Genomic DNA, 24,755 nt, shown 5'->3' with positions numbered 1-24,755 from the left:
AGACCCTCTACTACTCCCTCGGAGACAGTCAGGCCCTCTACTACTCCCTCGGAGACAGTCAGACCCTCTACTACTCCCTCGGAGACAGTCAGACCCTCTACTACTCCCTCGGAGACAGTCAGGCCCTCTACTACTCCCTCGGAGACAGTCAGGCCCTCTACTACTCCCTCGGAGACAGTCAGACCCTCTACTACTCCCTCGGAGACAGTCAGGCCCTCTACTACTCCCTCGGAGACAGTCAGACCCTCTACTACTCCCTCGGAGACAGTCAGGCCCTCTACTACTCCCTCGGAGACAGTCAGGCCCTCTACTACTCCCTCGGAGACAGTCAGGCCCTCTACTACTCCCTCGGAGACAGTCAGACCTTCTACTACTCCCTCGGAGACAGTCAGGCCCTCTACTACTCCCTCGGAGACAGTCAGGCCCTCTACTGCTCCCTCGGAGCGGAGACAGTCAGGCCCTTTACTGCTCCCTCGGAGCGGAGACAGTCAGGCCCTCTACTGCTCCCTCGGAGCGGAGACAGTCAGGCCCTCTACTGCTCCCTCGGAGCGGAGACAGTCAGGCCCTCTACTGCTCCCTCGGAGCGGAGACAGTCAGGCCCTCTACTGCTCCCTCGGAGCGGAGACAGTCAGGCCCTCTACTGCTCCCTCGGAGCGGAGACAGTCAGGCCCTCTACTGCTCCCTCGGAGCGGAGGCAGTCAGGCCCTCTACTGCTCCCTCGGAGCGGAGGCAGTCAGGCCCTCTACTGCTCCCTCGGACCGGAGGCAGTCAGGCCCTCTACTGCTCCCTCGGAGCGGAGGCAGTCAGGCCCTCTACTGCTCCCTCGGAGCGGAGGCAGTCAGGCCCTCTACTGCTCCCTCGGAGCGGAGGCAGTCAGGCCCTCTACTGCTCCCTCGGAGCGGAGGCAGTCAGGCCCTCTACTGCTCCCTCGGAGCGGAGGCAGTCAGGCCCTCTACTGCTCCCTCGGAGCGGAGGCAGTCAGGCCCTCTACTGCTCCCTCGGAGCGGAGGCAGTCAGGCCCTCTACTGCTCCCTCGGAGCGGAGGCAGTCAGGCCCTCTACTGCTCCCTCGGAGCGGAGGCAGTCAGGCCCTCTACTGCTCCCTCGGAGCGGAGGCAGTCAGGCCCTCTACTGCTCCCTCGGAGCGGAGGCAGTCAGGCCCTCTACTGCTCAGCTCTCTCAGGGTGGTAAATGAACCTGGTTAAAATGTAGAGGTTCTCTCAGGGCTGTGGAAGGTAATCAGATAGTTGAAGTCTGGAGGGAGACGGACTGTTTAGGACGGTAGTCTGGAGGGAGTCTGACTGTTTAGGACGGTAGTCTGGAGGGAGACGGACTGTTTAGGACGGTAGTCTGGAGGGAGTCGGACTGTTTAGGACGGTAGTCTGGAGGGAGACGGACTGTTTAGGACGGTAGTCTGGAGGGAGTCGGACTGTTTAGGACGGTAGTCTGGAGGGAGTCGGACTGTTTAGGACGGTATGTAGCTGTGGGGGAGGGCCGCTCTTCAGGTTCTCATGTTTCTCTTCTGTCTCTTCTAACCCACAACATATAAAACCAGAATATTTCTGTTTGCCCCAATTTGATTAAACAGCCTTCTTGCTTTGGTCCATTCTATTTGTCCTTGTCCAAGTAGTGTTGCAGCTGAGAGGAGGTCCTAGTCTGTCTCCACCGTACTGCTGGTTCTCCCCCCCGTACTGCTGTCTCTCCCCCCCCCGTACTTTATATCTGAAAGGTCAGCAGAGGAGGTCCTAGTCTGTCTCCACCCCGTTCTTTATATCTGAAAGAAAGAACAGGGGATGAAGGCTGGGACCTGCGTTCACCTCTCTGGTGAAGGTGTGGGCTGTCCTGGAGACTCCTGGCCTACTCCGGGGCCACAGCAGGGATATCAAGGAGCCCGAACGCCCCAGGTCCCAGAGGATGGTATTGGTGACACCAAAGGGTCCCTACTTCCCCATGTCCATAATGTCTCTACATCCCATCATATACAGGGCATTCAGAAAGTATTCAGACCCCTTCACCTTTTCCACATTTTGTTACGTTACAGACTTATTCTAAAATTGATTAAATCGTTTTTTCCCCTCAATCTACACACAATACCCCGTAATGAACTAGCAAAAACAGGTTAAGACATTTTTGCAAATTCATTAAAAATAAAAAAACGGATGTCACATTTACATAAGTATTCAGACCCTTTACTCAGTACTTTGTTGAAGCACCTTTGGCAGCGATTACAGGCTTGAGTCTTATTGGGTATGATGCTACAAGCTTGTCACACCTGTATTTGGGGAGTTTCTCCCATTCTTCTCTGCAAATCCTCTCAAACTCTGTCAGGTTGGATCGGGAGCTATTTTCAGGTCTCTCCAGTGGTGTTTGATCGGGTTCAAGTCCGGGCTCTGGCTGGACCACTCAAGGACATTCAGAGACTTGTCCCGAAGCCACTCTTGCATTGTCTTGGCTGTGTACTTAGGGTCGTTGTCCTGTTGGAAGGTGAACCTTTGCCCCAGTCTGAGGTTCTGGATCAGGTATTCATCAAGGATCTCTCTGTACTTTGCTCTGTTCATCTTTCCCTCGATCCTGACTAGTCTCCCAGTCCCTGCCGCTGAAAAACATCCCCACAGCATTATGCTTCACCGTAGGGATGGTGCCAGGTTTCCTCCAGATGTGATGCTTGGCATTAAAGCCAAAGAGTTCAATCTTGGACCAGAGAATCTTGTTTCTCATGGTCTCAGAGTCCTTTAGATGCCTTTTGGCAAACTCCAAGTGGACTGTTGTGCCTTTTTACTGAGGAGTGCCTTTTTACTGAGGAGTGACTTCTGTCTGGCCACTCTACCATAAAGGCCTGATTGGTGGAGTGCTGCAGAGATGGTTGTCCTTCTGGAAGGTTCTCTCATCTCCACAGAGAAGCTCTGTCAGTGTGACCATCAGGTTCTTGGTCACCTCCCAGACCAAGGCCCTTCTCCCCCGATTGCTCAGTTTGGCCGGGTGACCAGCTCTAGGAAGAGTCTTGGTGGTTCCAAACTTCTTCCATTTAAGACTGATGGAGGCCACTGTGTTCTTGGGGACCTTCAATGCTGGATACATTTTTTGGTGCCCTTCCCCAGATCTGTGCCTCGACACAATCCTGTCTCAGCTCTACGGACAACTCCTTCGACCTCACGGCTTGGTTTTTTGCTCTGACATACACTGTCAACTGTGGGACCTTATATAGACAGGTGTGTGCCTTTCCAAATCATGTCCAATCAATTGAATTTACCACAGGTGGACTCCAATTAAGTTGTAGAAACATCTCAAATATGATCAATGGAAACAGGATGCACCTGAGCTCAATTTTGAGTCTCATAGCAGAAGGGTCTGGATATTTAAGTAAATGTAATACATTTTATGTGTTCTAAAAACCTGTGTTCGCTTTGTCATTGTGCGTTATTGTGTGTAGATTGAGGGAAACAAATGTATTTAATCTATTTTAGAATAAGGCTGTAATGTAATTTTGTTGGGGGGGAAAAGTCAAGGAGTCTGAATACTTAACGAGATACACTGTATATCTGGCGTGTGTCTGCAAGGTAGATTCCTGTGTAGTGTGTGATTGGACGTAACAACAGAAGGGGGACCTTTATGGACGTAACACAACAGAAGGGGGACCTTTATAGACGTAACACAACAGAGACCAGTCATCAAAAATGTTGTTTATTTGAGTGAGGTGATCTGACAGCAGTCAGACGTTCAGAGAACAACGGAAGGACCTCTGTACGTAACGGGCACATCGAGGAGCCGTTAAAACAACAACGGATCACTGGAAGGACCTCTGTACGTAACGGGCACATCGAGGAGCCGTTAAAACAACAATGTGATTGGTCCATTTCCAACAGAGTTACTATAATACAGACGACGTTACGACCACTTCTATAATACACACTGAGATACAACCAAACAGCACTGGAGTGGACACACACAGAGAGTGTGTTTAGGAGGATGAACAGGACAGAAATGAGTTGATCTGAAATGATTCCTTATTCTACTGACCAGACCCCTCCTCCCTGTCTCCTGTCCCCTCCGTCTCCAGACCCCTCCTCTCTGTCTCCTGACCCCTCCTCCCCGTCTCCTGACTCCTCCTCCCCGTCTCCTGACTCCTCCTCCCCGTCTCCTGACTCCTCCTCCCCGTCTCCTGACTCCTCCTCCCCGTCTCCTGACTCCTCCTCCCCGTCTCCAGACCCCTCCTCCCCGTCTCCTGACCCCTCCTCCCCGTCTCCTGACCCCTCCTCCCCGTCTCCAGACCCCTCCTCTCTGTCTCCTGACCCCTCCTCCCCGTCTCCTGACCCCTCCTCCCCGTCTCCAGACCCCTCCTCCCCGTCTCCTGACCCCTCCTCCCCGTCTCCTGACCCCTCCTCCCCGTCTCCTGACCCCTCCATCACTCAGACTGGAGTACTGAGAACATCAACATAGAGTTATAGGATATAGAACAGACACATATAGAACAGACACGCTGCTGTGATGTGTAGAGTAAGTAACTGTGTTCCGTATGGAGCCATTTCAAATATAGATGTTGGCCTTTACAACTAACGCCCATAGAAACACAGTGAGTAACACATTCATCAATGGAAAAACAAGACTGAAAAATAAATGATGAGAAACAAGGTTTTTGAAGTGTCTGTCCTACAGTACCAGTCAACAGTTAGGACACACCTACTCATTCAAGGGTTTTTCTTTATTTTTTACTATTTTCTACATTGTAGAATAAGAGTGAAGATATCAAAACTATGAAATAATACATATGGAATCATGTAGTAACCAAAAAAGTGTTAAACAAATCAAAATATGTTTTATATTTGAGATTCTTCAAAGTAGCCACCCTTTGCCTTGATGGTAGCTTTGCACACTCTTGGCATTCTCTCAACCAGCTTCATGAGGTAGTCACCTGGAATGCATTTCAATTAACATGTGTCTTGTTAATTTGTGGAATTTCTTTCCTTCTTAATGTGTTTGAGCCAATCAGTAGTGTTGTGACAAGGTAGGAGTGGTATACAGAAGAGAGCCATATCTGGTAAAAGACCAAGTCCATATTATGGCAAGAACATCTCAAATAAGCAAAGAGAAACGACAGTCCATCATTACTTTAAGACATGAAGGTCAGTCAATCAGGAAAATGTCAAGAATTTTCAAGAAAGTTTCATGTGCAGTCGCAAAAACCATCATGATGAAACTGTCTCTCATGAGGACCGCCACAGGAAAGGAAGACCCAGAGTTACCTCTGCTGCAGAGGATAAGTTCATTAGAGTTACCAGCCTCAGATTGCAGCCCAAATAAATGCTTCACAGAGTTCAAGTAACAGACACATCTCAACATCAACTGTTCAGAGGAGACTGCGTGAATCAGGCCTTTATGGTCAAATTGCTGCAAAGAAACCACTACTAAAGGACACCAATAAGAAGAAGAGACTTGCTTGGGCCAAGAAGCATGAGCAATGAACATTAGACCGGTGGAAATCTGTCCTTTGGTCTGATGAGTCCAAATTTGAGATCTTTGGTTCCAACCGTATCTTTGTGAGACGCAGAGTAGGTGAAAGGATGATCTCTGCATGTGTGGTTCCCACCGTGAAGCATGGAGGAGGAGGTGTGATGGTGTGGGGGTGCTTTGGGAAAGGGGGATACCTAGTCAGTTGTCCAACTGAATGTATTCAACTGAAATGCTGGTGACACTGTCTGTGATTTATTTAGAATTCAAGGCACACTTAACCAGCATGGCTACCACAGCATTCTGCAGCGATACACCATCCCATCTGGTTTGGGCTTAGTGGGACTATCATTTGTTTTTCAACAGGACAATGACCCAACACACCTCCAGGCTGTGTAATGGCTATTTGACCAAGAAGGAGAGTGATGGAGTGCTGCATCAGATAACCTGGGCTCCACAATCCCCTGACCTCAACCCAATTGAGATGGTTTGGGATGAGTTGGACCGCAGAGTGAAGGAAAAGCAGCCAACAAGTGCTCAGCATATGTGGGAACTCCTTCAAGACTGTTGGAAAAGCATTCCAGGTGAAGCTGGTTGAGAGAATGCCAAGAGTGTGCAAAGCTGTCATCAAGGCTACTTTGAAGAATCTCATATAAAATATATTTTGATTTGTTTAACACTTTCTTGGTTACTACATGATTCCATGTGTTGTTTCATAGTTGATGTCTTCACTATTATTCTACAATGTAGAAAATAGTAAAACAAACATAATTGAATGAGTAGGTGTGTCCAGACTTTAGAAAGATCAGGAAATATTGTCGGTTTTTTTGGACATATTTAACATAACTACCTCCATACTTCCATTTATTAATTTGTTTACCGGCACCAGGTGACCTTCATAGGAGTCCTATGACACTTGTGGGGGGTCGTAGAGCTAAACGGAGAAGCCCAAACGGTTCTCTGATTGTCGGGGCGTCTCATGTTCTGTCAGACACTGCGGTAGCTCCGTCACCTTCCACCGCAGATGCGGAATGCCGCCAGGAGGATGCGGTGCATTGAGCAACATGCAACAACAAACACATCTCTATCATAAACTGATACGTTTTGATGGTGATTTTTGTATTGTGTTACTGAGATTGACGCACTAAACTCAATAAACTCTTAAGGATTAACATTACCGCATGTCATCTGCATGTAAATGAGCGAATTGACTTTAATAAAACGGGCAGCATTCCCTCCAAATTGCGTTCGACAAGAGCACAACATTTCTAGCAAGGCGGAGACGGACTGCGACGCGCGTCTACAGCGGCGGAGACAGACTGCGACGCGCGTTTACAGCGGCGGACACATCAATTCAGGCTACAAGCCTAATGGTTACCAATGACAACCACTGAATGTCCTTACACTTCCGGTTTGTTTCTGTAACAGATCTCTTTCCATTCATCAAATGGCCGGTGGACAAACATGCGCGGCCGACAGGAGCGTCTTTAGGGAAGTGATAGTTTGACAATCAGCTGAAAACATGACCGGTTGTTAACGCCATAATTTAAAGGGAATACATTTTAAAAGTGATATGACTCATCTTTAATCGGTCTATTAGACCCAGAGGACGTTCTACATTTAATAGGGATTATTTCATAGTTTTGATGTCTTCGCTATTATTCTACAATGTAGAAAATAGTACAAATTAAAACCCTGGAATGAGTAGTTGTGTCCATCCTTTTGACTGGTCCTGTATATTGGCCATCCTTGAGTTTCCCTGAACTCTGTTCGTTATACTGTACGTGCTATGTGTCATTTTATTCAACCTTTCAGTCGTGTTTTAGGGGTAAATCAACTTTTTCCCATCTCAATTCAGATCAAATGAATTTTCAAAATCAAAACGGCTCTTTTTAAATCAAAATTCATAATTACACAGAATTCAGAACAGAACATTTTGCCCACACAATATTACATTCATCACTTTTACACTTCTTTTAAAGGCCCAAGGCAGTCAAAAACATTCCGTTGTTTGATATATTTCTACGCTATGATGTTGTAATAATACTGTGAAATTGATAATGCCGTTTTTAGAGTCCGAGCTGTTTTGAAAAGACCGCCTGAGATTTCAGCCTGTTTTAGTGGGATGGAGTTTTGGCCTGCCTGGTGACATCACCAGGCGGTTAATTAGTTAATAGACCAATAAGAGAGTTCGAAATCTCTCTGCCAATGACAGCTCGTTTCCCCCTCACCACTCAGACTCACTCGGACAGTCCTAGCAAAATTGCTTGCTTGAGAAATTACTCTTTGCTAAGAAGCTATTTTTGTTTATTTTCAATTAAAATTGGTCAAAAAGAATCACAGAAATGTACTAATTTGTTAGTCAGAAATGATTTGATATTAAGATTAAAAAAGTGCTGCTGCATTGGACCTTTAAAAGCTCTAGTCCCTCGGCCGCTAGAGGGCGCTGTTACACCGCTAGTGTTACAAGGAGCAGATGGCACCACAGACGAGGCTTTCTGGAGGTCAGTTATATTCAGTATTATCTGTTAACTTTTATATCAACAAACACAAAACCTCTTAGATTGTAATATAATATGTAATATGACTGTCAATACAGACAGTGACATGTCATGTCTAGGCTTCACCTAGAGACACTGTACAAGATGGTTCAGAACACCTCTGTTCCAGAACAACTCTGTTCCGGAACAACTCTGTTCCAGAACACCTCTGTTCCAGAACACCTCTGTTCTAGAACACCTCTGTTCTAGAACACCTCTGTTCCAGAACAACTCTGTTCTAGAACACCTCTGTTCCAGAACAACTCTGTTCTAGAACACCTCTGTTCCAGAACAACTCTGTTCTAGAACACCTCTGTTCCAGAACACCACCAACAGAAGAATGCTTTACTTGTCTTTTTTTTTTTCAGACCTGAAACAACAAATACCACACACACACACAGACACACACACACACACTGGGCAGTGAGGTTTGCTAGTGAGTGTGTGTGGGTGTGTTGTCACCATGGTAACAATGAGCAGGGTTGTATTCCTCAGAGCAGATTTAGAGAGACCCAGACCCAGGGTATATACAGTGATAAAGAGCCATCATGGTCTAGTTGATCTCTGGGTAGCTGACTGACTGATGCTCTGTGAGAGAAGACAACTAGCAGGGCAGTTTGGCAGCTTCCAGAATGGAAAAAAAACAGTTTCTAGAAATGAAACATAAAAAGATTCTTGAACGTAAAAACATCTTCTAGAATGTAAACAAACAGCTTCCAGAATGTAAACAAACATCTTCTAGAATGTAAACAAACAGCTTCCAGAATGTAAACAAACATCTTCTAGAATGTAAACAAACAGCTTCCAGAATGTAAACAAACATCTTCTAGAATGTAAACAAACAGCTTCCAGAATGTAAACAAACATCTTCTAGAATGTAAACAAACAGCTTCCAGAATGTAAACAAACATCTTCTAGAATGTAAACAAACAGCTTCCAGAATGTAAACAAACATCTTCTAGAATGTAAACAAACAGCTTCTAGAACGTAAACAAACAGCTTCTAAGAAAGAAACATAAAAAGATTCTAGAATGTAAACAAACAGCTTCTAGAATGTAAATAAACAGCTTCTAAATGTAAACAAACCACTTCTAGAATGTAAACAAACACCTTCTAGAACATAAACAAACAGCTTCTAGAACGTAAACAAACAGCTTCTAGAATGTAAATAAATAGCTTCTAAATGTAAACAAACCACTTCTAGAAAGTAAACATAAACAAGCCATTATCTTCTGTGATGTTTGCACACATTAGTTAGGGCACATCTGAAACCACTATTACCCTACAAAGTGCACTGGTGGTAAAGGCTCGGCTGGCCAGCAGTAGTGCACTACATAGGGAATAGTGTATGACTGGTGGTAAAGGCTCAGCTGACCATCAGTAGTGCACTACATAGGGAATAGTGTATGACTGGTCGGCAGAGTGGCCACTGGGTGGAGGGAGATATTGCACTTGGTCACGTTAACATCATAGTGGTGAAAGTTACTATCTCCAGTCATTGTCAGACACACAGGACAGTTTGGCACTTAGTCTTACAGAACATGCAGATAACACCTAACCCAGGAACATCCCCTTAAAAACATTACCATGGAGGTACTGTACATGGAACTAGGTCCCCTCCAGCACTATGTTCTCTAGTGGATAGGACCTGGTACAGGGAGGGACTAGTAGGACAGGGAGGGACTAGTAGGACAGGGAGGGACTAGTAGGACAGGGAGGGGCTAGTAGGACAGGGAGGTACTGTACATGTAACTAGGTCCCCTCCAGCACTATGTTCTCTAGTGGATAGGACCTGGTACAGGGAGGGACTAGTAGGACAGGGAGGGACTAGTAGGACAGGGAGGGACTAGTAGGACAGGGAGGGACTAGTAGGACAGGGAGGGACTAGTAGGACAGGGAGGGACTAGTAGGACAGGGAGGGACTAGTAGGACAGGGTGGGGCTAGTAGGACAGGGAGGGACTAGTAGGACAGGGAGGGACTAGTAGGACAGGGTGGGGCTAGTAGGACAGGGAGGGACTAGTAGGACAGGGAGGGACTAGTAGGACAGGGAGGGACTAGTAGGACAGGGAGGGGCTAGTAGGACAGGGAGGGACTAGTAGGACAGGGAGGGACTAGTAGGACAGGGAGGGACTAGTAGGACAGGGAGGGACTAGGGGGACCGGGAGGGACTAGGGGGACAGGGAGGGACTAGTAGGACAGGGAGGGACTAGTAGGACAGGGAGGGACTAGTAGGACAGGGAGGGGCTAGTAGGACAGGGAGGGACTAGGGGGACCGGGAGGGACTAGGGGGACAGGGAGGGACTAGTAGGACAGGGAGGGACTAGTAGGACAGGGAGGGACTAGTAGGACAGGGAGGTACTGTACATGTAACTAGGTCCCCTCCAGCACTATGTTCTCTAGTGGATAGGACCTGGTATGTGGGGACAGGGAGGGACTAGTAGGACAGGGAGGGAGTAGTAGGACAGGGAGGGACTAGTAGGACAGGGGGGGCTAGTAGGACAGGGAGGGGCTAGTAGGACAGGGAGGGACTAGTAGGACAGGGAGGTGGGAACAGGGAGGGACTAGGGGGACCGGGAGGGACTAGGGGGACAGGGAGGGACCTAGTAGGACAGGGAGGGACTAGTAGGACAGGGAGGGACTAGGGGGACAGGGAGGGACTAGTAGGACAGGGAGGGACTAGGGGGACAGGGAGGGACTAGTAGGACAGGGAGGGGCTAGTAGGACAGGGAGGGGCTAGTAGGACAGGGAGGGGCTAGTAGGACAGGGAGGGACTAGGGGGACAGGGAGGGACTAGTAGGACAGGGAGGGACTAGTAGGACAGGGAGGGACTAGTAGGACCGGGAGGGACTAGTAGGACAGGGAGGGGCTAGTAGGACAGGGAGGGACTAGGGGGACAGGGAGGGACTAGTAGGACAGGGAGGGACAGGGAGGGACTAGTAGGACAGGGAGGGACTAGGGGGACAGGGAGGGACTAGGGGGACAGGGAGGGACTAGGGAGACAGGGAGGGACTAGGGGGACAGGGAGGGACTAGGGGGACAGGGAGGGACTAGGGGGACAGGGAGGGGCTAGTAGGACAGGGAGGGGCTAGTGGGACAGGGAGGGGCTAGTGGGACAGGGAGGGACTAGGGGGACAGGGAGGGACTAGTAGGACAGGGAGGGACTAGTAGGACAGGGAGGGGCTAGTAGGACAGGGTGGGGCTAGTAGGACAGGGAGGGGCTAGTAGGACAGGGAGGGACTAGTAGGACAGGGAGGGGCTAGTAGGACAGGGAGGGGCTAGTAGGACAGGGAGGGGCTAGTAGGACAGGGAGGGACTAGTAGGACAGGGAGGGACTAGTAGGACAGGGAGGGGCTAGTAGGACAGGGAGGGGCTAGTAGGACAGGGAGGGACTAGTAGGACAGGGAGGGGCTATTAGGACAGGGAGGGACTAGTAGGACAGGGAGGGGCTAGTAGGACAGGGAGGGGCTAGTAGGACAGGGAGGGGCTAGTAGGACAGGGAGGGACTAGTAGGATAGGGAGGGACTAGTAGGACAGGGGGGTGGGAACAGGGAGGGACTAGTAGGACAGGGAGGGGCTAGGGGGACCGGGAGGGACTAGTAGGACAGGGAGGGACAGGGAGGGACTAGTAGGACAGGGAGGGACTAGTAGGACAGGGAGGGGCTAGTAGGACAGGGAGGGACTAGTAGGACAGGGAGGGACTAGTAGGACAGGGGGGGACAGGGAGGGACTAGTAGGACAGGGGGGGACTAGTAGGACAGGGGGGGACAGGGAGGGACTAGTAGGACAGGGGGGGACAGGGAGGGACTAGTAGGACAGGGAGGGACTAGTAGGACAGGGAGGGACTAGTAGGACAGGGAGGGACTAGTAGGACAGGGGGGACAGGGAGGGACTAGTAGGACATGGAGGGGCTAGTAGGACAGGGGGGGACAGGGAGGGACTAGTAGGACAGGGAGGGACTAGTAGGACAGGGAGGGACTAGTAGGACAGGGGGGGACTAGTAGGACAGGGAGGGACTAGTAGGACAGGGGGGGATAGGGAGGGACTAGTAGGACAGGGAGGGACTAGTAGGACAGGGAGGGACTAGTAGGACAGGGGAGACAGGGAGGGACTAGTAGGACATGGAGGGGCTAGTAGGACAGGGGGGGACAGGGAGGGACTAGTAGGACAGGGAGGGACTAGTAGGACAGGGGGGGACTAGTAGGACAGGGAGGGACTAGTAGGACAGGGGGGGATAGGGAGGGACTAGTAGGACAGGGAGGGGCTAGTAGGACAGGGGGGGACTAGTGGGACAGGGAGGGACTAGTAGGACAGGGAGGGACTAGTAGGACAGGAAGGGGTTAGGGGGACAGGGAGGGACTAATAGGACAGGGAGGGACTAGTAGGACAGGGAGGGACTAGTAGGACAGGGAGGGACTAGTGGGACAGGGAAGGACTAGGGGGACAGGGAGGGTCTAGTAGGACAGGGAGGGACTAGGGGGACAGGGAGGGACTAGTAGGACAGGGAGGGACTAGTAGGACATGGAGGGACTAGTAGGACAGGGAGGGACTAGTAGGACAGGGAGGGACTAGTAGGACAGGGAGGGACTAGGGGGACAGGGAGGGACTAGTAGGGAGGGACTAGTAGGACAGGGAGATGGGAACAGGGAGGGACTAGGGGGACAGGGAGGGACTAGTAGGACAGGGAGGGACTAGTAGGACAGGGAGGGACTAGTAGGACAGGGAGGGGCTAGTAGGACAGGGAGGGACTAGTAGGACAGGGAGGGACTAGTAGGACAGGGAGGGACTAGTAGGACAGGGAGGGACTAGTAGGACAGGGAGAGACTAGTATATGGGGACCTGGTATGTGGGGGCGGGGGCTTCCAGCCCCTCTGTGAACGGGGGGCTCTGGTAGTTGTCGCTGGGCTCGATGGCGCCCCCGGTGGTGGGGGGGTATGGTGTTACCGGGGCGACTCCGTCCAGATGGTCGGTGGTGAAGAGGGTCATGTCTGTTCCCAGGAGATATTTCTGGACTGCACGCACAGTCAGACCAGCCTGGAGGGAGGAGAAGAACAAGGGGGGAAGAAGAATGAGGAGAAGGAGGAGGAGGAGAAAGAGGGGGGGAGAAGGAAGAGGAAGAGAAGGAGGAGAAGAAGGAAGAGGAGAAGTGTGTGTGTGTGTGTGTGTGTGTGTGTGTGTGTGTGTGTGTGTGTGTGTGTGTGTGTGTGTGTGTGTGTGTGTGTGTGTGTGTGTACCCAGGTGAGGATGGAGAAGAATGAGAAGGCGATAGAGGCCCTGGCTGCGTCGGCCCCCTGGTTGAGTGGCAGGTCCTTAGGGGCGGTCCTAGACCACTGATTGGCCAGGAAACAGAAACTCACAAACCACAGGAACGTCCAGAAACCTGAAAACCACCAATCACAGCACACAGTCAGAGGACAGCCAACCAATCACAGCATACACAGGTTGACATTTTCTCCAACCCCCATTGAACTAAAGAGTGTCTGTGTGTTTGGCCCACCTGAAAGCCCGACCTCCAGCATCACAGCCTTCTTCCTGTCCTTAATAGAGCTGATCTGTTGGAACTTGACATCCAGCAGGAAGAAGAAGGAACACAGCAACAAGCCCAGCAGACCACAGAACACTCCGTAGTTACACGCATCAGCGTTCTTATTGAACACACAGTGGAGACGTTCACTACCCAGGTTCACATAGCCCTCGTTCACTATAGAGGCAAACACCACCAGGGAGAATACCTGAGGAGGAGAGGAGAGGAGAGGAGAGGAGAGGAGAGGAGAGGAGAGGAGAGGAGAGGAGAGGAGGGGAGGGGAGGGGAGGGGAGGGGAGGGGAGAGGAGAGGAGAGGAGAGGAGAGGAGAGGAGAGGAGAGGAGAGGAGAGGAGAGGAGAGGAGAGGAGATACACCTGAATGAACCAAAAGTACATACTTATTTAATTGATTAATTAAATAAAATACATAGAACATGTTTTTGTTATTTGTAAACGCAGGTTCCCCTTTATCTAATATTATGTTTTGGTTGAAGATCTGATAACATTCCGTTTCAAAAATATTCACAAATAGAGAACATCAGAAAGGGGACAAATCCTTTTCCACTGTAGATCACACATGTATCTTCACTCTGTAGTAGAACTATCCGGTCCCTGTAACGACAAGCACCGGGGTAGTAACTCATGTATCTTCACTCTGTAGTAGAACTATCCGGTCACTGTAACGACAACCGCCGGGGTAGTAACACATGGAGAATGATCCACACTGGCGAATAGAGAGAGAGGGGATGCGACGCCACTATCCGGTCACTGTAACGACAACCACCGGGGTAGTAACACATGGAGAATGATCCACACTGGCGAATAGAGAGAGAGAGGACGCGACGCCACTATCCGGTCACTGTAACGACAACCACCGGGGTAGTAACACATGGAGAAGGATCCACACTGGCGAATAGAGAGCGAGAGGATGCGACGCCACTATTACGGTCCCCTCCCGGGGAGTGGCGGTGGAATGTTCCATATCACAAACTCACAGTCTTTATACACACACAGGCTATAATAATAATCTGATGTAGGTCTGCTTAAGGCCGACAGATAGACGTCATAAATATACATGTCTCTAAACGCAACAGTCTAGTTATCATCAGTAGCCTAGCTACCTAATTCAATACATTTTAAGGCCACATTCATTTTTTTTGACATTCTTTCAAAATCTGTTTTAGAAAACGACCGGAGGTCTTAAACATGGCCCGTATCTGTGTATCTGAACAGGATGGACCGTTATTCGACAGCCTCCTCTCCCCGGGACCCCGTCCATCTATAAGCCTATTGCCGTTTCCAGCCTCTTATCTGCAGCGCTCCACGGAGCGATCACCCGCTACCGAGCGGCAGGCCGAGGGAGGACGCCCCGACAGACCCCGTTCTCTGTCGGTCTCTTACCCAGGACAGGACCCTGAGGATGGTGGTCGGTTGCTTGATGAAGGAAACCGGGTCGAAGGCAGCACCTGCCAGGCCCGCTCCGAACGATCCCACTCCGTCCATCTTCTCTCTCTCTCTCTCGCTGTTCTCTGGGTGCGCTACCTTGCGTCAGGCTCCAGGCTCGGTTTGGTACTGTCTTGTACTGTAGGGAAGGGTCCTGCGCGCACACGACGTGCACGCTGCTACTGGGCGGGGGCGTGCTCGACGAAGCGGGAACACTCACAGGGCTGCTGTGGCATCAATACAGCAGTCGCATCTACTGTTGAGGAGGTAGGAGGTCTAGACTACACATCTGTTGATGAGCTATAGGAGGAAGGAGATCTATGCTATACATATAGGCACAGTGGATGGGAGACTCAGACTGGCAGGGATTTTCCACAGATCTATGCTATACATATAGGCACAGTGGATGGGAGACTCAGACTGGCAGGTATTTTCCACAGATCTATGCTATACATATAGGCACAGTGGATGGGAGACTCAGACTGGCAGGTATTTTCCACAGATCTATGCTATACATATAGGCACAGTGGATGGGAGACTCAGACTGGCAGGTATTTTCCACAGATCTATGCTATACATATAGGCACAGTGGATGGGAGACTCAGACTGGCAGGTATTTTCCACAGATCTATGCTATACATATAGGCACAGTGGATGGGAGACTCAGACTGGCAGGTATTTTCCACAGATCTATGCTATACATATAGGCACAGTGGATCGGAGACTCAGACTGGCAGGTATTTTCCACAGATCTATGCTATACATATAGGCACAGTGGATGGGAGACTCAGACTGGCAGGGATTTTCCACAGATCTATGCTATACATATAGGCACAGTGGATGGGAGACTCAGACTGGCAGGGATTTTCCACAGATCTATGCTATACATATAGGCACAGTGGATGGGAGACTCAGACTGGCAGGTATTTTCCACAGATCTATGCTATACATATAGGCACAGTGGATGGGAGACTCAGACTGGCAGGTATTTTCCACAGATCTATGCTATACATATAGGCACAGTGGATGGGAGACTCAGACTGGCAGGGATTTTCCACAGATCTATGCTATACATATAGGCACAGTGGATGGGAGACTCAGACTGGCAGGGATTTTCCACAGATCTATGCTATACATATAGGCACAGTGGATGGGAGACTCAGACTGGCAGGTATTTTCCACAGATCTATGCTATACATATAGGCACAGTGGATGGGAGACTCAGACTGGCAGGGATTTTCCACAGATCTATGCTATACATATAGGCACAGTGGATGGGAGACTCAGACTGGCAGGTATTTTCCACAGATCTATGCTATACATATAGGCACAGTGGATGGGAGACTCAGACTGGCAGGTATTTTCCACAGATCTATGCTATACATATAGGCACAGTGGATGGGAGACTCAGACTGGCAGGTATTTTCCACAGATCTATGCTATACATATAGGCACAGTGGATGGGAGACTCAGACTGGCAGGGATTTTCCACAGATCTATGCTATACATATAGGCACAGTGGATGGGAGACTCAGACTGGCAGGTATTTTCCACAGATCTATGCTATACATATAGGCACAGTGGATGGGAGACTCAGACTGGCACGTATTTTCCACAGATCTATGCTATACATATAGGCACAGTGGATGGGAGACTCAGACTGGCAGGTATTTTCCACAGATCTATGCTATACATATAGGCACAGTGGATGGGAGACTCAGACTGGCAGGTATTTTCCACAGATCTATGCTATACATATAGGCACAGTGGATGGGAGACTCAGACTGGCAGGTATTTTCCACAGATCTATGCTATACATATAGGCACAGTGGATGGGAGACTCAGACTGGCAGGGATTTTCCACAGATCTATGCTATACATATAGGCACAGTGGATGGGAGACTCAGACTGGCAGGGATTTTCCACAGATCTATGCTATACATATAGGCACAGTGGATGGGAGACTCAGACTGGCAGGGATTTTCCACAGATCTATGCTATACATATAGGCACAGTGGATGGGAGACTCAGACTGGCAGGGATTTTCCACAGATCTATGCTATACATATAGGCACAGTGGATGGGAGACTCAGACTGGCAGGGATTTTCCACAAAGGGATTTTCCACAGGGAAATATGTGCCAGTGTCTTCGATATGTTTAAATATCTGCAGCGCCTTCAGAAAGTATTCAGACCCCTTGACTTTTCAACATATTGTTGTGTTACAGCCTGAATTTAAAATGGATTAAATACCCTAATAATATAAGTTATTATAAAATCCATTGAGATTTTTGGGGATCTATAATACATACAATACAAAATGTCTAAGTGGAATTATGTTTTTAGATTTTTTTTTAACAAATTAATAAAAAATGAAAAGCTTAAATAAGTATTTCCCACCTGGACAAAAGGAACACCTACAGTGGGGCAAAAAAGTATTTAGTCAGCCACCAATTGTGCAAGTTCTCCCACTTAAAAAGATGAGAGAGGCCTGTAATTTTCATCATAGGTACACTTCAACCATGACAGACAAAATGAGAAAAAAAAATCCAGAAAATCACATTGTAGGATTTTTAATGAATTTATTTGCAAATTATGGTGGAAAATAAGTATTAATTAATTACAAAAAAGCTAAATACTTTTTTGCCCCACTGTATGTGAAAAGGCTGTTCATTGACTACAGTTCAACACCATAGTGCCCTCAAAGCTCATCACTAAGCTAATGATTCTGGGACTAAACACCTCCCTCTGCAACTGGATCCTGGACTTCCTGACGGGCCGCCCCCAGGTGGTAAGGATAGGTAACAACACATCTGCCACGCTGATCTTCAACACAGGGGCCCCTCAGGGGTGCGTGCTCAGCCCCCTTCTGTACTCCCTGTTCACTCATGACTGCACGGCCAGGCACAACTCCAACACCATCATTAAGTTTGCTGATGACACAACAGTGGTAGTAGGCCTGATCACAGACAACGATGAGACAGCCTATAGGGAGGAGGTCAGAGACCTGGCCGTGTGGTGCCAGGACAACAACCTCTCCCTCAACGTGATCAAGACAAAGGAGATGATTGTGGACTACAGGAAAAGGAGTACAGAGCACGCCCCCATTCTCATTGAAGGGGCTGTAGTGGAGATTTGAGAGCTTCAAGTTCCTTGGTGTCCACATCGCCAACTAACATGGTCCAAGTACACCAAGACAGTCGTGAAGAGGGCACGACAAAACCTTTTCCCCCTCAGGAGACTGAAAAGATTTGGCATGGGTCCTCAGATCCTCAAAAGGTTCTACAGCTACACCATCGAGAGCATCCTGACTGGTTGCATCACTGCCTGGTATGGCAACTGCTCGGCCTCCGACTGCAAGGCACAACAGAGGGTAGTGCGTACGGCCCAGTACATCACTGGGGCCAAGCTTCCTGCCATCCAGGAACTCTACACCAGGCGGTGTAAGAGGAAGGCTCTAAAAATTGTCAAAGACTCCAGCCACCCTAGTCATAGACTGTTCTCTCTGCTACCGCACGGTAGGCGGTACCGGAGCGCCAAGTCGAGGTCCAAGAGGCTCCTCAACAGCTTCTACCCCCCAGCTATAAGACTCCTGAACAGCTATTCAAATGGATTCCCAGACTATTTGCATTGCCCCCCCCCCCCCCCCCCCCCCCCCCCAATTTGGACTCCAGACCAAAGGACAAATTTCCACCGGTCTAATGTCCATTGATCGTGTTTCTTGGCCCAAGCAAGTCTCTTCTTATTATTGGTGTCCTTTAGTAGGGGTTTCTTTGCAGCAATTTGACCATGAAGGCCTGATTCACGCAGTCTCCTCTGAACAGTTGATGTTGAGATGTGTCTGTTACTTGAACTCTGTGAAGCATTTATTTGGGCTGCAATTTCTGAGGCTGGTAACTCTAATGAACTTATCCTCTGCAGCAGAGGTAACTCTGGGTCTTCCATTCCTGTGGCGGTCCTCATGAGAGCCAGTTTCATCATAGCGCTTGATGGTTTTTGCGACTGCACTTGAAGAAACATTCAAAGTTCTTGAAATGTTCCATATTGACTGACCTTCATGTCTTAAAGTAATGATGGACTGTCGTTTCTCTTTGCTTATTTCAGCTGTTCTTGCCATAATATGGACTTGATCTTTTACCAAATAGGGCTATCTTCTGTATACCACCCCTACCTTGTCATAACACTACTGATTGGCTCAAACGTATTAAGAAGGAAAGAAATTCCACAAATTAACAAGGCACACCTGTTAATTGAAATGCATTCCAGGTGACTACCTCATGAAGCTGGTTGAGAGAATGCCAAGAGTGTGCAAAGCTGCCATCAAGGCAAAGGGTGGCTACTTTGAAGAATCTCAAATATAAAATATATTTTGATTTGTTTAACATTTTTTTGGTTACTACATGAATCCATATGTGTTATTTCATAGTTTTGATGTCTTCACTATTATTCTACAATGTAGAAAATAGTAAAAAATAAAGAAAAATCCTTGAATGAGTAGGTGTGTCCAAACTTTTGACCGGTACTGTAGGACAGATGGATCAACAACCTAGTAGTTACTCCACAATACTAACCTAATTGACAGAGTGAAAAGAAGGAAGCCTGTACAGCATAAAAATATTCCAAAACATGCATCCTGTTTGCAATAAACAGTAAAGTAAAACTTCAAAACAATGTGGCTAAGAAATGAACTTTATGTCCTGAATACAAAGTGTTTTGTTTGGGGGCAAATCCAACACAACATCACGAGGTACCACTCTTCATATTGTCAAGCATGGTGGTGGCTGCATCCTGTTATGTGCATGCTTGTCATCGGCAAGGAGTAGGGAGGTTTTTTTTTAGGATAAAAAGAAACGGCTTAGAGCCAAGCACAGGAAAATCTGGTTCAGTCTGTTTCCCAGCAGACACTGGGAGACCTTTCATCCTAGAGGAAAACCTGGTTCAGTCTGCTTCCCAACAGACACTGGGAGACCTTTCATCCTAGAGGAAAACCTGGTTCAGTCTGCTTCCCAACAGACACTGGGAGTATTCCAAAACATGCACAAAATATAATGTACAAAAATTGTGCAATTCAGGTGTGCAAAGTTGTTAGAGAATTACCCAGAAAGACTCACAGCTGTAATCGCTGCCAAAGGTGATTCTAACATGTATTGACTCAGGGCTGTGAATACTTATGATATTTCTGTATTTTATTTTCAATACATTTGATAACATTTCTAAAAACCTGTTTTCACTTTTGTCATTATGGGGTATTGTGATGTCATTATGGAGTATTGTGATGTCATTATGGGGTATTGTGATGTCATTATGGGGTATTGTGATGTCAGTATGGGGTATTGTGATGTCATTATGGGGTATTGTGATGTCATTATGGGGTATTGTGATGTCAGTATGGGGTATTATGTGTAGATGGGTGAGGAAGGAAAAACAACAATGTAATCCATGTTGAATTCAGGCAGTAACACAACAAAATTTAGAATAAGTCCAGGGGTCTGAATACTTTCTGAAGACACTGGACAACAGATTGATAGTGAGCCATCATGTAGATCTGGGCAGAGCAGAGAGATCCGTAGCCAATCAGAACACAGAACATAGTCTCTGTCTCAGATGCCATACAGTTCCCTAAACGGTACCATACAGGAAACAGGATGTCAATAGACGTGTTTCTGTATCTCTTAGTTCCCAGGTAATGAATCAACAGATTGATCAGTCACAGCTGCCATCTTTCCAACCGTCCCTCCACCTCTCATCCACGCGGGAACAGTCAAACTGCTGCTTCCCCAGCCGAGCGTTGACGTCGTTATGGACGCCACACAGCCACTGGGAGAGGGCGTGGCGACTACTGGCGTCGGGCTGATTGGTCTTCAGCCTGAGGAAACAGGAAGTGATGTCATTAGTAAACACTGTGGTGGAGTCCCTGCACGACTACATTGCAGAAGTCTGCCAGATCTTACAATGCCTGGATAGGTATTTAACATTTCAGCTAACCACATAATAATATAGCAATCTGACGCCCGACTGCATAGTGGATGACATGGCATGAAACCCCTGGGTATCTAGTTGGGCAGGAAGTGGACCTGTATCTACTGCCAGTCACCCAGTCATCTGTGACCTTCACCCACTAGAACCAATAATACAACTCTCAACACACATTAACATAACACCTAACCCCTGACCTTGTCCGCAGGTCCTCAGCACACTCCTCGCAGGGGAAGACCTTAGAGAAGAGGTTGATGAACTGTCCCATGTCTGTCTGCTGTCTGGGGGAGGGCCGGTCTGGGTAGTAAGCTGCCATGGTGTGCAGGAAGGACCAGGTGTTACGCCCTAACTCTTCCCTGTCCAGCGGACACTCCGGCTGCCGCTGGGGCTCCACATGCTCAGCCTGGGCCGCCTACACACACAAACACACACAGGGATACACAGACAGACACACATTCTGCTTGACTGAGTTGTCTGATGGGCATTACCAAGTCATCGTTACTCAACACGATGAAACATGCAGAGTTAGTAGGCTATCCACCCTGACATCATTCAGGTGATGTCAGTGTGGATAGAAAATAAAAATTGCCAAAGACTCCAGCCATCCTAGTCATAGACTGTTCTCTCTGCTACCGCACGGCAAGCGGTACCGGAGCGCCAAGTCTAGGTCCAAGCTTCTAGCCCCAAGCCATAAGACTCCTGAACATCTAGTCAAATGGCTACTCAAATGATTTGCAGTGCCCCCCTTTACACCATTGCTACTCTCTGTTATCATCTATGTATAGTCACTTTAATAACTCTACCTACATGTACATACTACCTCAAATAACCAGTGCCCCTGCACATTGACTGTATCGGTAATGTCTGATCGACATGGTAATGGCTCTATAGTATTGGAGAAAAGTTGAAAAAAACGGACCCTCCGTTACATCATGACGTGTCATGTCGTAACGTACAGCACGCATAAAGCAACTATTTCTGTCGTACAATCTCTCTCCACCAGGTGTAGCACTTCTCTCATCCTTTAAAAACAAGAAATGGACAGTGACGGGGGTAAGGGGGGGATACCTAGTCATTTATTGCGTCATCATTGCATGCGATCATCATTCTCAAAGCCGCTGTTTACTTCTAAGATCACTTTAGCACCGCCCTAAAAACCCGATTCAAATTCGACACAAACCTTCAAATAGGTATGTAATGACACATTATATAAACTCTTTCTAGTGTTTTATTTACATTTTAAAGGCGATAAGGTGGACAGATCGAGTGAAAAAAAACAATTTTCCCACACGACATCTCTCCTTCTCACTATCACGCATTAGTTTCGCTTCCCCACCCGACATTTTTAAAAAGACCCGACGGGGCTCATTGCTTGCTTGAATTATGCAGAAATGGGCATCGTTTAGGTCATGTAATTGATTCTTTTGGAAAGGGAAGACATTTTTCTCACGTCTAGTCGAAGCAATGCTGGTAAAGTGAGTAGATAAATTGCTTGAAAATAGACTGTTTGTGCATTGTTACGTCTGGAATTGTGACATGTATAGTTTAAAAAAGGGTATATTTAGTGTTGATGAGTTTATCTGTACCAATAATACATATTAGAAAACAATACCTTTAAGCCTACCTTTGTTGATTTCGAGAACACAGGCATATATACCCCAGGCAGGCGGCTGGGAAAGTCCAGGAACTCCGTTCAAGAGAGACCAGCTAAATCATTTATAAACATGCCAGAGTGTATTAGCTACACCTTTCCTCACGTTCATGAGCTAATATATAACAGGAGGCGGTGCCGTGGCTCCCGTATCCGTAGGACATATGGCGAGTCAAAATGAACACGTAACAATCATTCACAAGGGCAACATAGCGAACATAACAAATACAACGGTTTACTATGGATTGTCATTATAATTAATGAACATACGCTACGCAGTGTATGTGAATTGACGCTCTCTATTCCTGCGCGCAAATTTGGACGTCATTGACGGCTTCTTTTCTGTGTGATTTTGAGCTTAACTGTAGTTGATGTTTTGCGCAGCCTGCCTGGCTGCTGCCTGTGAACCCAGCTCACCTGTGGCGCTACTGCTGGGATCTGTGGCGTTTTCTGGACCTTCATCCATGACTTGAAGTCGGTACAAGCCCTGCACGGCTTTTTCTTCGGTTCTCCGGTCTGCTCCGAGTCCTTACCGGGGCTGTCCTCCGGGGGTCTGCCGGTTATGATGGGGAACCCCTGGATGCCCGCGGTGGATGATCCTCCGGTGGACGCGGCCATGTCCGCTGTGTTACCGTGGGAAGGATCTGTCATCGGACCAGAACCCGCGGCTGATGAAAGCTTCCGTTATAACGCTTTATAACTCCTCCTCCATGTGTTATATATATGATACCCGGCCTCTATGTTCACCAACTACACATGTTATTAATTGAATTAACTCTAAACATGTAGGGCAGTAAGTCCACTCGAACAGTGTTCCGTAAACTATTTGAGAATTGACTAAAAACTATTTTTCCAGGTAGTTAACGTTAGATGTTTTGTTCCCCACCGGAGTGAAAAGAGAACGGAACCCTCCAGTTCCGGTTTGTGATGTCATTTTTCTATGCATGCAGTTGAGTCGAACACATTTAAAGTGTATTTTTCATAGATATTACTACCTGCGGATCAGTTTTGTGTTTGTATGTTAACTTCTTTGTTTATAGTTAAATCTGTAGTTTTCATTTGATTGACCAATTATTGTTGCGGTCTTCTCACTAGTTGGCTAACACGGGAAGCTAACGCTAGTTAGCGAGCTTGCTAGGCTATTGTGGAGTAGCAGTGTTGACACGTTTCAGTCACAGGAGGTTGGTGGCACGTTAATTCGGGAGGATGGACTCGTGGTAATGGCTGGAGTGGAATGGTATCAAACACATGGTTTCCAGTCGCTCCGTTCCAACCATTATTATGAGCCGTCCTCCACCCAGCAGCCTCCAGTGGTTCCAGTCTGATGTGTGTCTCTCCAGGCAGTAACCAGTCTGATGTAGTGTGTCTGTCTCTCTCCAGGCAGTAACCAGTCTGATGTGTGTGTCTGTTTCTCTCCAGACAGTAACCAGTCTGATGTAGTGTGTCTGTCTCTCTCCAGGCAGTAACCAGTCTGATGTGTCTGTCTCTCTCCAGACAGTAACCAGTCTGTTGTGTGTGTCTGTCTCTCTCCAGACAGTAACCAGTCTGATGTAGTGTGTCTGTCTCTCTCCAGGCAGTAACCAGTCTGATGTGTGTGTCTGTTTCTCTCCAGACAGTAACCAGTCTGATGTAGTGTGTCTGTCTCTCTCCAGACAGTAACCAGTCTGATGTAGTGTGTCTGTCTCTCTCCAGGCTGTAACCAGTCTGATGTAGTGTGTCTGTCTCTCTCCAGGCAGTAACCAGTCTGATGTAGTGTGTCTGTCTCTCTCCAGGCAGTAACCAGTCTGATGTGTGTGTCTGTCTCTCTCCAGGCAGTAACCAGTCTGATGTCTGTTTCTCTCCAGGCAGTAACCAGTCTGATGTATTGTGTCTCTCTCCAGGCAGTAACCAGTCTGATGTAGTGTGTCTGTCTCTCTCCAGGCAGTAACCAGTCTGATGTGTGTGTCTGTCTCTCTCCAGGCAGTAACCAGTCTGATGTAGTGTGTCTGTCTCTCTCCAGGCAGTAACCAGTCTGATGTGTGTCTCTCTCCAGGCAGTAACCAGTCTGATGTGTGTGTCTGTCTCTCTCCAGGCTGTAACCAGTCTGATGTGTGTCTCTCTCCAGGCAGTAACCAGTCTGATGTGTGTCTCTCTCCAGGCAGTAACCAGTCTGATGTGTGTCTCTCTCCAGGCAGTAACCA

At 48.1% G+C, this 24,755-nt stretch overlaps 2 protein-coding genes across 2 annotated transcripts; both read right to left on the bottom strand.

The window, feature by feature from the left end:
* Positions 1 to 12,745: 12,745 nt before the first annotated feature.
* On the bottom strand, positions 12,746 to 15,655 carry syngr3a (synaptogyrin 3a). Its single transcript, XM_038983133.1, has 4 exons — positions 14,908 to 15,655; positions 13,480 to 13,714; positions 13,217 to 13,362; positions 12,746 to 13,016 (listed from the first exon to the last, which is right to left on the bottom strand). The coding sequence occupies exons 1-4, from the start codon at positions 15,007 to 15,009 to the stop codon at positions 12,807 to 12,809; spliced, it is 693 nt and encodes a 230-aa protein (XP_038839061.1). The 5' UTR covers positions 15,010 to 15,655; the 3' UTR covers positions 12,746 to 12,806.
* Positions 15,656 to 20,264: 4,609 nt separating this feature from the next.
* On the bottom strand, positions 20,265 to 23,424 carry gfer (growth factor, augmenter of liver regeneration (ERV1 homolog, S. cerevisiae)). The gene is made up of 3 exons (XM_038983132.1): positions 22,993 to 23,424; positions 21,122 to 21,336; positions 20,265 to 20,814 (listed from the first exon to the last, which is right to left on the bottom strand). The coding sequence occupies exons 1-3, from the start codon at positions 23,224 to 23,226 to the stop codon at positions 20,652 to 20,654; spliced, it is 612 nt and encodes a 203-aa protein (XP_038839060.1). The 5' UTR covers positions 23,227 to 23,424; the 3' UTR covers positions 20,265 to 20,651.
* Between the last annotated feature and the right edge of the window lie 1,331 nt (positions 23,425 to 24,755).

The sequence above is a fragment of the Salvelinus namaycush genome, unplaced genomic scaffold, assembly GCF_016432855.1.
Source record: "Salvelinus namaycush isolate Seneca unplaced genomic scaffold, SaNama_1.0 Scaffold1471, whole genome shotgun sequence".
In the NCBI taxonomy this organism is placed as follows: Eukaryota; Metazoa; Chordata; class Actinopteri; order Salmoniformes; family Salmonidae; genus Salvelinus; species Salvelinus namaycush.
This window is presented reverse-complemented; position numbering and strand designations above follow the sequence as displayed.